This window comes from Neodiprion fabricii, chromosome 5 (assembly GCF_021155785.1).
Source record: "Neodiprion fabricii isolate iyNeoFabr1 chromosome 5, iyNeoFabr1.1, whole genome shotgun sequence".
Classification (NCBI taxonomy): domain Eukaryota; kingdom Metazoa; phylum Arthropoda; class Insecta; order Hymenoptera; family Diprionidae; genus Neodiprion; species Neodiprion fabricii.
In genome coordinates this window covers 29,508,266-29,520,637 of record NC_060243.1, presented here as the reverse complement: position 1 = coordinate 29,520,637, position 12,372 = coordinate 29,508,266, and the positions used below count along the sequence as shown (strand labels likewise).

The following is a 12,372-nucleotide window of genomic DNA, read 5'->3' as shown; positions in this document are numbered from 1 at the left end:
TAGTTTGTTTTGATTTTCCTCTTTTTACAGATTTAACTACTATTCTTATTACCGTTGATTTTGTTAGGCACGGGGACGATCTGTATACCTATATAATAGCGTATTTATAACAAAATTCTACATGAAATGTACGGCTTAACACGTTCGCTAATAGTTAGTTAGATTGAAAATAGTCATATACTGTATACATAGTATACATGTAGTTATTGTCACACATGCAATTAGTTTGTTTCGATAATTCGAATTATATTGAATAATTATACTTGGAGGCTAAAGTATTAACTGACGTTATACGTGTGCTTTGTTTAGTTCTTTTTTTTTTCTTCTTTCTTCTGATTTATTATAATTACTTATTAAGGTATTCCGTCGTATAATAATAGTTGTAGATCGATATTTCTCGTTGTTATATTTATAGTAATGTACTAATAGTATGCTAAGCATACCTAGTTTCAATTTTGGTGTGATTTCCATTATATTTTTAAGTGACAAGAAAAAAAAAAAATTGTAACACAAAATTGCCTTGATCAGAGCTCCTGCATCCTACAGACGTGCGATTATAGAAGTATAATATACGTATACGTTGTATGCATTTGATGGATACCTGGATGCTACGATCAATCGATCAAACGAAAAATGGATTACCGATTTTCGGCTAATCAGTATTTGGAAAAATTTCCGATTGATTGATCGATCGGTTGTTTGATTAACGAAATTTCACCTAATTCGAACATTTGACTAAATCAATCCATCGAATCCATTATAAAATGGTTTTTATAAAAACTATCGATTGAATTAATCGAGAAACTAGAATGATTTTTCGATTCTTAATTGAAAGAATTTATTGGGACTTTTTATTAATTGATAAAGAAATCAATCAATCCCTAGGTCTCATGTGTATAATAATATGTGTAATATATGTTCGTTGTTGCTTTCTATTGGAAAAACGATATTTTACTTTAATTCTCTATAGGTACGTGTGTAGGCAGGACGAGTTACTCGTCCGCTTTTGTGATGCAAAAAATTGTTTAAGAAAATCCGGTTGTGACGTGTAAACAATTGAATAGTATGAAATTTTGAGAAGGAAATAAAAGGGAGGGATAAAATATCATGGGGTGGAAATTCATATTGATTACACAACTTATTATTACTATCATTATAATTATTAGCATTATTGTTGATATGCGTGAAGCTAAGCTGCATAATAATTGTTCTTTTTTTTTCTATCAAATTATATTGGATTGATTGTTGTGAACCGCGTCAAAGATCACAACGTATAGTCAGAATTAAATAAGCGTCGGTACGTTAAATACTAACTTTCAAAGATGATATGCAAAATAATTCTTTTAAATAAAGTATTACTTAGAGCGTAAATGTGTATGCCAGATATTCTCAATGCTCCCACAGACCTCTGATACAGTTACACCCTGCACTAATATTTACAATCGCATTATTATGAATGCCTTAGGCATTTGCTGGTCATTTTGCAATTTTAATTATTAATTTCGAAATATTTTTGTGAAGATTTAGAAAAAAAGTTCGATATCATTTTGTAAATATTGCAGAATGTTTTTTCAAAATGGTTCCAAGTCCCCGCGATGAATTTTTGAAAAGACAAGAAATTATATCAAACCGAAAGTTGATGGAAAAAAAGGAAGTAGTAGTAGTGTAGAATTCAATTGAACCGATGAAAATCAACAAGACGACGGTTTGTTGAGATTTTTCAAACATTTTGTTGTAATGTGAACTTGCCGAGTCTTTTAATACTTTTGGGACAATTTTATTGTTCTTGCAACAAGATAAAATTTAGTTCGAATATGCGCGGAAATCCTGAATACATTTTTCCTTGGTAGTAATCATTTTTCTGCAGACGGTAATTACGTAATCTGACAATGCGTGAAGAACGCTACATCGGGTCTATCTCCGTAGCGTTCGCGTATCTCTTACAACTGATTTAGCTCACAAGTATGTGGAGTTGAGAACATTTCTCATCTCGTCCTCTGACGCGATATATTGTAAAGTCATGGCGTATATGCTGCTTGTGGGCTGCAACTACATTTCGCCCACACACGTCTGAAGAAACGGCAGCATTTGTATATGTGCGGTGACCACGAAGCGTCAGAGATGATCGCATAGCGTCGACGGCTTTCAGTAATCATATTGAAGTTAGTAACGTTATCGTAACGATTCATGCTGAGGAAAAACCGTTATTAAGCAAGTTTGGAATTGTTTGAAATTTAGTAAACTGTAACAAAACAAAACACACTCATAATTCAAAATCTTAGTGTAGTGATTGCCCCCAATGTTTCGATACGATAACGTCACTAACTTCAATCTCGTTTTCAGTGTGGGTTCTTTATCGCAATCAGGGTTCAAAGATCAAATAGTGCCAAGATCATTCTCAGTTTTTAGTCGATCTTGACGAGCTACATATTCTCGTTATGCGGGCTTTTGATCAATACGTCGTTTTCGCCCTGATCACGATTTTCTTCACCGTTGCAATCGCCACGTCTGCAGCATCAGACGAGCTGAGCAATGACGTAGACGGTCAGGAAACCGTTTCCGTGGTTCAGGATGAGATTCTCCAGGATCTTCCCTCCGAAAAGATCGCTACAGAATCGGCGCATGTTGCTGGTAAGCAGGACACTGACAGACCGGTAAATGGGAGTAAAACCGAGGAGGATCCAAATGAGCTTGATAATCTTTTCGAAACGGGTGTCGAGTCGTATCTGAACGATGACTGGCAAGGGTGCATCGACGACTTCCACAAAGCCCTTAACAGGTTCAACACAGTTTTATCTTGTCTACACTATATAACATAAAACCCAACGTCTCTTTGTCTGGCTGCAAGTATGTTCCCTTATAATTCGAGAACTACCGAACCGTTTTTGATCAGTTTTATTTCTGTGGATAGCTACAACGTCTGGTCGGGTTTTAAGATATATTTCGTTACAAACGGGTCAATAGTTTTGTAGATACAAAGATGTTTGTAAGCTAAGTTGGAACAGAATCGCACACTTATACGAACGCTGACTAAACTTTGACAGATAGACGAAAGTTGGGTTCAAAAATTTAAAAGGTCTCGATGAGCTGTACTAAAAAGTTCGCGTTAGCGGTAGCATTTTCCGTAATAAGTATTTGTAAATATTCGTGTACGGATCTGCAATGGGCCTTTAGTTAATTATAAGTTAGTAGGTAATTATCGATGTTTATTAATGCAATACATGGTGCGCCGCAGCTACAAAATGCACAAAAAGACGGTTGCTGATTGCCGAAGACAGTGCCGAGCGGAAGTTAACGACGTTGAACCAATATTTCCGTACGACATAGAAGATATGCACTTCTTCGAAAGAAAAGTCAGGGAAACGTTGTGTTTGATGAAATGCAAGAAGATCGTGAGGAATAAAGACAATGATAGACAGTTGCCCGTTCATGTGGAGAGGAAGTACATTGAACGTAAGGCCTACGAGTTTCTGCACATTTGCTATTACAAGGTATGTACAATTTACTGCTGATGAAGTAAAAAACGGATTTCAAATATGAGAATTGTTGGAAAAAAACTTTGGTGCCGAAATGAAATTCCATCATGTCATTTCATTATATCTCGTGTCGCATCACAGATAATATGTTTGTTTTTTTACGCGCGTTATAGACGAAGCGGTACCAGGATGCGGCGAATGCCATTTTCACGTTTTTGACCATTCACCCGACGGACAATCAAACCTTGAGAAACATGCAGTTCTACGTAGATCTTCCCGAAGTCGTTCAAGAGGATATAGTAGATTTGGAAAGTGACCCATTCCAAGCAATGTACAAAGATGGAGTTATAGCCTATTACGAAGAAAATTATCCGGAGGTTATTGAGCAGCTTGAAAATTCTCTCAAGGCTTACATGAAAGCTGAAGAGGATTGCAGATTGTATTGCGAAGGTCCATTCGACCAGGGATGGCTTCCAGACTTTACCATGTCCATTGCGAGTGAGTTAATCCGACTTTTCATTCCTAATACGGATTGGCAATTCGCGAATTACATTTGAAACTTTAGAAATTCTTGTCTTATAGAATTTAAACGTTATGTAAACCCAATTTTATTTTCTAGATCACTTTGCTTTCGGACTAAAATGCAAGCGCAGCTGTTCCTACGCATTAAATAAACTCAACGGCGAACAGCGCCACGACTTGCTCATATCTCACTATCATTATTTGCAGTACGCATATTTCAAAAGTAAGATCTAGGAAATAGTTTCTCTTATAGACTTGTGTTTTCATTGTGGATTGCTCATAGTTTAAATTGCTTGTTTAAAAACCATTTTAGTTGGTAAATTTAAAGAAGCGTGTGCCGCGGTTGAAAGCTTTTTGCTTTTCATACCGACCGATGAGACCGTTTTGAGGAACAAGAGATATTTTATGGAACTACCGGAAGTCAAAGAAGAATACTTCAAGCCACGCGAGGTAATTAATTATAATTATTAGAGTCAGGAACGCACGGTCTTTGAGAATAACTAAGGATCAAATAAATTGATTTGCGAACTTTTATTTCTTTTTTTCGCAGGAAGCCGAGTCGTACTTCAAGAGGCAAGAATACGAACTGCGCATTCTACTCTACATACAAGAACAATTTAATTCTGCAAAAAATTGAACTAAACAAAACGCACGTTCAAGAACAATTTAATTCTGCAAAAAACTGAACCGAACAAAATGCAGTTTACTTTTTTACAATTAATTTTATGCATACATTCGTTTACATGCATTAATAAATATACGTAAATAATTAAGCTTCTTCAAGCTCAGAGCGCAAATCACCTGTCTTTTAATTGTAGAATTGAAACTGATTACATGATTATTAGGAATTTCGGATTGAATCAAGTAGTGGAAATCACAAACCCGAGAAAAACTATAAGTAATTAATTTTACTTTGAAACAAACTATTTTTTCTGATTCGGAATTTTATAATTTTCGAATTAAACCGTTTCTCACTTACACGCAAATCGATCTATTGTATTTTAATTTTACAAATCCTGATCAGATTTTGCCGAATCCGTCGCACATTTGAAAATCCAAGTAATCCCATAAAATTGTCAAATTTTCTTTAACCACAAATAAATTTTTTACTTTCTTTCAAAAGTTTTCTATCCACGGATATCAATCAGACATTTTGCATCCCAAGTGAAGCTGGCAACGCCGAGTTCACCCGCTTGAATATTTATACTCCCGGGAAAAAATTCACAAGCAATTCAGTTGATAATAAGATTTATTCGAGAAATATTACAAAATACATTTACGGCGATACCAAACTTTTGATACACTGCGAAAGTTGATTCCTAGTTTCCTTCAATGCGTAATAGATAGCCAATTACAACTTCGCAAATAAACATAACCTATACCTAACCTAAAAATACCGCATCCGATTTTCTCGTTCCTACATTTTCGTATATTTATGAGCCAGTAAAAGTTTCGGTAATATTTTTTTTTTTACTTTATTTTTCCTAGGAAATCGAGGCTTAGTTGTTGTTGTTCGAAATCATAACCTTCGTATGTGATAAGGAAAGAAAAAGAGATGAAAGATGTCTGATGCATTTGAGGAAATTCAGGCGATAAAGATAAAGAGGAACAGTCTAAGAGAAAAATTGCAAAAACGTAAACGAGAGAGACACGAATTATTCACTCTCACTTCGACCCCACCAGCTACAGAATCATCTGTGATTGGTAGCTGTTTAATTTGTTGTTTCCATTACTTTCAGTCTCGTATTTCTGTTTCAAGCCTCTAATCTCAATTTCAGACACGACTAATAACAAATCTGAACCGGTTGAATACGAACAAGATGTCTTGCGAATTTTGCATCAGTGTATCTCCAGCTTACCAATCACATCGACTGATCTCACAGATCAACTCAGAAAAGCTCTCAGCATTGACATATCATTTTCAGATATCAACAAGCTCTTGGAAAAATTATCTGCACAAGACATTATCAGGTATTTACTTAATGAGAAAAGTTTTTTATGCGAATAAACAAAGCACGTCATCTCGCAATATTTTAAGACATTTCCTTTGCAGGATCAAGGAAATTACAGAGAACGATGTCGTCGGATATACAATTCTGTCTATTGCGGAATCGAATTCCCAGGCAGATTTGTTACATGCTGAAAACATTGTTGAAGAGGAAAAACTGGGGGTTTCACTGCCTGCCGCAATCGAGGAGGAAAGTCCACCGGAAAAACAGACAAAGCTCGATAAGAAGAATACTGAGGACATCATGTCACTGATATCTATGCCTACAATAAGAGAAAAGGAGAGTAAAAAAGTCGGGGAACAGATACTGGACCTTTTGTCAAAACAAACATCGAAGGAGAAGTCATTGGCCGAACGTTTTAGGTCTCAGGGTGGTGCCCAAGTTATGGAATTTTGTCCACACGGTACTCGTACAGATTGCGCCAAGCTCAATGGCAACAGTCAGCCAGGGTCTGGGCAAGCGTTCAATGAGAAGTGCAAGAAATTGCATTTCAAGAAAATCCTTCAAAGTCATACTGATGAAAGCTTGGGAGACTGTAGCTTTTTGAATACTTGCTTCCACATGGACACTTGCAAGTAATAATTGACTTTATTTCTCTTCCCCGTTTTATAGATTCATCAATGGTGATAGATTCCTGTGAAATTCGTTGATAAGTTTAGATAAGTTCAGCTCTATTTGTTTTCATTTTTTTTTTGTTTTCTCTTGTGCATGTTTCAGGTTTACCAAACTCGGAAAACTAATGATCGAGTCGATAAATTTAATGATTTAGAAACCGAATTGAAGTTGGGTAAAATCAGTAGAGATTAGTTCACTGGATTTCATTGCGTATCACAAAGTACTTCTAAACTAAATTACTATCTTCAAAGTTGCTCACAAAACACTTAAATATTGGTTATCACGTACCTTTGAAAATATTCTTTAACTACAAAATAATGGGCTTTCGAATTTCGAAATAATTCTAACAATATTCCAGAATACAGAAACCAGTACTTTTTAAATCATCTGTTTTCAAGGTACGTTCACTATGAAGTTGACGGTCCCACTGCGCAACCTAAGGATCAGGGCGAAGCAGACGCAACAACTTGTGGAAATACTTCCAGAACAACTGCTCTAGATCCAAAACCAGTGAGCAATAATAATGGCTCAACGGGAGCATCGGACCTGACACTGTATCCTCCTCAGTGGATCCAGTGCGACCTGAGATATCTGGATATGACGGTGCTGGGAAAGTTCGCAGTAATAATGGCGGACCCTCCTTGGGATATCCATATGGAGCTTCCCTACGGGACAATGTCGGATGACGAAATGCGGCAACTCGGAATCCCTACCCTGCAAGATGAGGGTCTCCTATTTCTTTGGGTGACCGGACGAGCCATGGAATTAGGCAGAGAATGCCTCCAGTTATGGGGCTACGACAGAGTGGACGAGATTATTTGGGTGAAGACTAATCAACTTCAGCGCATTATAAGAACTGGGAGAACCGGTCACTGGCTCAATCATGGGAAAGAGCACTGTCTGGTTGGTATGAAGGGATTTCCCAGGGTAAACAGAGGTCTGGACAGTGATGTCATCGTGGCCGAAGTGAGGGCGACGAGTCATAAACCCGACGAAATTTACGGGATTATAGAAAGAATGAGCCCGGGAACCAGAAAGATCGAGTTATTCGGAAGACCGCACAACGTTCAACCGAACTGGATCACTCTGGGAAATCAGGTCGACGGTGTGCGATTGATTGACCCGCAACTGATTAAAGCTTTTAAGAAACGCTATCCCGATGGAAATTCGATGAAGCCGAGTAAATCTTAGCGATATTTAATATTCTGTATATTTAGAACAAAATTTTCAACATCGCAACCTTGAGAATCTTGACAGCGGACGGATTATTAACAATAAGATAGGAATTACAACTTGACCAAATATTTTGTGATTTTTAAGTTTCAAAATGGTGATTTCAAAAATTCAGACGTGCTGGAATTGAGCAAACAGAAAAAATTTTTAATAAAAAAAATACTAAAAATATTCATTTGTTCTATTTTTTAATCAATGCCACTACAACGATACAGTAGGTACGATATTTGTACTTGCTTTTTTGTGTCACTTTTTCTTTAAATATATAAATCATTATTATAATAGTTGTTCCCAAATTAGCAATAGCAATATCTATTTACAACAAAGTTGATAAATTACTGATCTGAAACAATATCGGAAAAGAGACAGAGTGTCTAAATACCAAGGATATGCCACAGCTGCAGATTATCTCTGAAAGTTCCAATGGATAGAATAGAACAAGAAACATTTACAGCTTTATTCTATAATTGCAGTTTTGAAAATGCAGAATTATAGAATAAGCCACGTGATCTCCCTTTCTGATTGATGTGATTCTTCAAGTAAATAATTAAATAAATTGACAGATTTTTCACACAAACGAATGAAAGGTTCAAATTTAATTTTCACTAAATGAAAAGTAGCTTTCTTTGTTTTTTATTCTTGGAGAAGATTCCGAAGTAATTCAGCGAATTCGGCTCATCAGCATTAAAACACCCTGCAAACTTTGCTGGTGTTGAGTAAAACGTGCGTCTTATCATCGCCTAAAAGATCTCTCGTCGAATTTAAAAATAATTATTAACTGAAGAGAAAGTATAAGAAAATAAAACCTACGCTTCACGAGTCGTAACCTAATATCATAAAACACCGCGTTTGTCCGAAGTTCTCTATGTATAAATGCAGGAATATATATATTTACATTAGTTGGATCATAAAAAAGTATGACTGATCCAATTATATCAAAAATGAATGCGCATTATTTATCACAAAATGAATTAATTTGCATTGTCTTTCGATTATTTGTATTGTCTATGCGATATATGAGTGCAAAAAAAGTTACGCGGCATAGAGAACACAAAATTGATAGTACACCGTGAATTCTGTTAGCAGTTTCTTGAAACTGGCCAGGATGTGATTGAAAATTACAAATTTGCTATGACCAGATGTCGCATAAGATAAAAAGTATAAAAATGAATGGATAAAAACTCAAAAAGTCAAAATATTTGAACCTAATATTAAAACTATGAAATCCGGATAAAAATAATGGATGGCCATAACGTTAAAAAATATGAGAGAAAAATCAAAAAAAAAATCGTTGTATTATAAAATAGATACTTGTCAGAAAATGAAAAATTTTAATTTTTTTGCAATTTCTCTCAAGCATCGATCACACTTAGTCCTGGTTTACCAATTTATGGCTTCGAATTAATTACTAATCGCAATTTATCAAACCGAGCGATTCGCGTAGTTGTTACATCCCGAATACGCAATATATATTTAAAAGGGATGAATTTTGAAAAATATATATCAATATCACACATTTGGACTCCATTCGGATAACCGCATTTGTTTTTTCGTCTCAATCGATTGAAATTTCCTTACGTTATCATTTTTTCATAGGTATTAACGCCGACAACGATAGCACTGTGAATGGATTTAATTTGTTTTTTTTAGCTGCCGCAAAATGAAACACCAGATCATCCGTGATACGTTAATTACAAAAATGACTGTGAAACCATGCGACTAAAAAAATATGTATAATTTCTTAACGCAATGGATGTATATATGAATATAGTAGTTATATATGAATAAATCATAGTACTCTTCACACTAGGCTGATGCTGTTTCTTTTATCCCTGAGAAGGCTTTTTCTAAGAGAAATCGGAAAATGACTGCTGCACAAATCTCCGACAGACTTCAGTTTCCTTGTACTTTTCGTTATCGGCGACTTTTCGCTGATTTCACTCATTTTATCCACGTCCTCATTCTCATTCTCATTTTCATTTCGATTCTCTTTTTCTTTCCTTTTTTTGTTCTTTTCCTCAGTTACAATAATATTTCCATCGTGATTTCTTTTTCCATTTGTAGAAATAGTATTTAGCCTACGAAAAGACTCAATCCAATGCCGTTTTGCATGCTCATCGTCAGCATTAAGCGTGTGTTCTGCAACCTTGAATGAGGTAGTATGAATTTTTTCACCCGCCTCGATTTCAAACTGTACCCTTAACTGATCTCGTAATACGACAGGGAAACATGGGTTACATTTTCTGCCTGGTCTCCTCGCTGGACGAGCCAGTACAAAGCAGTTATCAAACAAGAAGCAATGCAGTTTCTGCAAAACAAAATTACTTTCGGTTAGAACATCAGCGAGCTAAGGGAATTGAAGAAAGAAAATTAACTCAATTGAGCGCACCGTTCCTTTAGCATCTCTCAACTGCCCCTCGGTAATGACTTCCACAGCATTTTGTATGACTTTATGAGGATCGCAAACTGGCGAGGGGTTGATTTTATTCTGGGCTAGCTTGCACTCCGAATTTCCCATGGCTTCGTCGATTTCTATAAGTAACTTGGACAGTATATCACTGACTTTTCTCAGCGCTGTCTGATCAGGATGATTGCACGGGGTGTGCCTGAGGATTTCATTAACAAGGATAGGATACTTGACGACCCTTGATCTCGGAACGTCCAAGTATGTCCACAAGTCAACGGCCCGTGGAACACTTGTTCTTTTCTTCAGAAATTCTTGGAACCGTTTATTATTTGCGCGTTTTGCCTCAAGCAAGTGTCTCGCCCACACCTGCGCCTTGCAACGATCTACGTAGCGCTCGGCGAGACTTGGTAACTAAAATAAGAGAAAGAATGAAGTAAGTGTAAATAAATGGTTGCACCAACTTTGTGTGAAATTGAATTCGAAATCTGTAGATTCTGATTTTCTTGCATAAGACCCTGGAGAATATCTTATGAGAAAATGCTTGATTCACTATACGTATCGTTTTTGAATCATATCAAGACTATTATACCAATTTTTATATTCTTAAATTAAGAGCCAAACAATTTGGTGTGCAATAAGAACGAACCCAGCTGATTAAAATGGTTCCAACAGCATCCGTGAAACCCGACTCGTCTCGAAGACAGACCAGTTCGTCTCTAAGCTTTTTGTGGAGGTCTACGAGGCTGGAAATGTCTCCAAATAGTGTGGCGAGTTCACCTGGAGTCAGGATATCGCTTCGTAGCAAAGGCTCGTAATAGAATTCTCTGAGATTATCAAGGTCCCGCAACAACACATCCTCCCCGCAGAATAATTCATAGATCGCCTCTTGACGTTTCACTTCTCTTCTACTCAAGCTCAAATCCAGGTGCCCGCTGGATTTCCCTTCCGCAATATCCACAATCCAGCTACGGATGGCCAGCTGATCCAGTCGCTCCGCGGTTACTTTTGATCTGTGCGTCAACCCGGACGGTCATATATGTGAGAAACAAAATTAGAAGACGGACATCTTTTGTGTTTGATATCAGTGATGGATTATTCTCAGATATCAAAAACCAAAGTTTAAAGAATCAAAGCTTCAAGGCAAATACAAAAGTTTCATTAATCGTGTTTTAAAATTACATTGGATTCATGTGAATTTAAACTCTTTGACACATTCTCGAGTTCTTTACCTTTTTTTTGTCTTGCCCGAATCAACCTCCTCTCCAAGGAGAGAAAGATCGGCTACTTGAGAGCTGAACGATCTTTGAAGAACACTTCCAAATTTGCTGGGTGTCAGAGATGAGGAGGAAGAGGAAAAGAAGCTCGATGCGACTTCGGTAATTCTGCGTCTTTTTTTCTTCTTGATACTATCAGACCCCATTGATATATCCATCGAACTGACACTGGCCGCATCGCTATTTCTACGCTTCCTAGATCGCTGGAATGGTACGATTGACATTAGGGTGGATACTTTCAGGTGTGAGTGAGTACGACGTAGAAGAGTTGATGAGCTGATTTTGGAGAAGCGATTCAGAACAGCAAAAACTATAACGAATACGTTACCATCCAAAATCTCTTCTGAGGTTCTGGAAAGTGATCTTTAATTGACGTATCGCGATCCTCTTCCATCTCACTGCCGCCAACTCACTGAGGGAAATTCGAGTAGCAAGAATTCGGTCGGATAATGATTAGTTAAAATAACCTAACTTTCGGTTGGCGGTAAACTGATATCCAACGGATGGCTGTTGTTTTTAACTAGAACTAATTAAGTTTCGAGTAGGTAATGTGTTTTTAATTATTTTTTATGATAGGTCGAGACAATTTAGGATAAGACACATCGTTCGGCGGTCATTGACACAAGTCGTCAGACGCCATTTATGATGTGAATACGAATATGTCACGGTCACAAGCAGATTTGTGTTGTGTCGCTCAAAGTCGTAAAGCAGAGTTTTCATCGACGATGAAAATTGGACACGAGTCCACGGTCTGTGAAAATAACATAGACGGAGTAGTATCGAGATTTCGAAATTCGAGCATTGAAAGCGAACAAGTGCAGCGATTCCGAAAACAA

The 12,372-nt window shown here is 36.8% G+C and overlaps 3 protein-coding genes across 8 annotated transcripts; 2 read left to right on the top strand and 1 right to left on the bottom strand.

Moving 5' to 3' along the window:
* The first annotated feature begins 2,011 nt into the window (after positions 1-2,011).
* On the top strand, positions 2,012-4,984 carry LOC124182825 (prolyl 3-hydroxylase 1-like). 5 transcript variants are annotated; one of them, XM_046570570.1, is made up of 7 exons: positions 2,012-2,162; positions 2,344-2,779; positions 3,236-3,491; positions 3,650-3,974; positions 4,096-4,221; positions 4,312-4,448; positions 4,549-4,984. In XM_046570570.1, the coding sequence occupies exons 2-7, from the start codon at positions 2,439-2,441 to the stop codon at positions 4,633-4,635; spliced, it is 1,272 nt and encodes a 423-aa protein (XP_046426526.1). In that variant the 5' UTR covers positions 2,012-2,162; positions 2,344-2,438; the 3' UTR covers positions 4,636-4,984. The 5 variants fall into 5 exon arrangements, with proteins under 5 accessions (XP_046426526.1, XP_046426528.1, XP_046426527.1 ...); XM_046570571.1 differs by having other exon boundaries at positions 2,064-2,211; XM_046570574.1 differs by lacking the exon at positions 2,012-2,162 and having other exon boundaries at positions 2,491-2,631.
* Positions 4,985-5,138: 154 nt separating this feature from the next.
* Positions 5,139-8,755, top strand: LOC124182821 (N6-adenosine-methyltransferase subunit METTL3). 2 transcript variants are annotated; one of them, XM_046570561.1, is made up of 5 exons: positions 5,139-5,334; positions 5,487-5,702; positions 5,777-5,969; positions 6,052-6,582; positions 7,021-8,755. In XM_046570561.1, exons 2-5 carry the CDS (start codon positions 5,561-5,563, stop codon positions 7,811-7,813), a joined length of 1,659 nt encoding a protein of 552 aa, XP_046426517.1. In that variant the 5' UTR covers positions 5,139-5,334; positions 5,487-5,560; the 3' UTR covers positions 7,814-8,755. The 2 variants fall into 2 exon arrangements, with proteins under 2 accessions (XP_046426517.1, XP_046426516.1); XM_046570560.1 differs by having other exon boundaries at positions 5,139-5,702.
* LOC124182823 (neuroepithelial cell-transforming gene 1 protein-like) lies at positions 8,466-12,190 on the bottom strand. Its single transcript, XM_046570565.1, has 5 exons — positions 11,865-12,190; positions 11,492-11,739; positions 10,909-11,272; positions 10,245-10,673; positions 8,466-10,163 (listed from the first exon to the last, which is right to left on the bottom strand). Exons 1-5 carry the CDS (start codon positions 11,928-11,930, stop codon positions 9,657-9,659), a joined length of 1,614 nt encoding a protein of 537 aa, XP_046426521.1. The 5' UTR covers positions 11,931-12,190; the 3' UTR covers positions 8,466-9,656.
* Positions 12,191-12,372: the final 182 nt, after the last annotated feature.

Bases quoted from the DNA above. Each gene is read 5' to 3' on its own strand.
- LOC124182825 (XM_046570570.1), top strand. From the start codon at position 2,439: ATGCGGGCTTTTGATCAATACGTCGTTTTCGCCCTGATCACGATTTTC. The intron at 3,975-4,095 runs GTGAGTTAATCC...TTTATTTTCTAG, and splicing joins CTTTACCATGTCCATTGCGA to ATCACTTTGCTTTCGGACTA. The intron at 4,222-4,311 runs GTAAGATCTAGG...AAACCATTTTAG, and splicing joins GCAGTACGCATATTTCAAAA to TTGGTAAATTTAAAGAAGCG.
- LOC124182821 (XM_046570561.1), top strand. From the start codon at position 5,561: ATGTCTGATGCATTTGAGGAAATTCAGGCGATAAAGATAAAGAGGAAC. The intron at 5,970-6,051 runs GTATTTACTTAA...TTTCCTTTGCAG, and splicing joins TCTGCACAAGACATTATCAG to GATCAAGGAAATTACAGAGA. The intron at 6,583-7,020 runs GTAATAATTGAC...TCTGTTTTCAAG, and splicing joins TTCCACATGGACACTTGCAA to GTACGTTCACTATGAAGTTG.
- LOC124182823 (XM_046570565.1), bottom strand. From the start codon at position 11,930: ATGGAAGAGGATCGCGATACGTCAATTAAAGATCACTTTCCAGAACCT. The intron at 11,740-11,864 runs GTAACGTATTCG...GTACCATTCCAG, and splicing joins CTCAGAAGAGATTTTGGATG to CGATCTAGGAAGCGTAGAAA. The intron at 11,273-11,491 runs GTAAAGAACTCG...GTTGACGCACAG, and splicing joins TCGGGCAAGACAAAAAAAAG to ATCAAAAGTAACCGCGGAGC.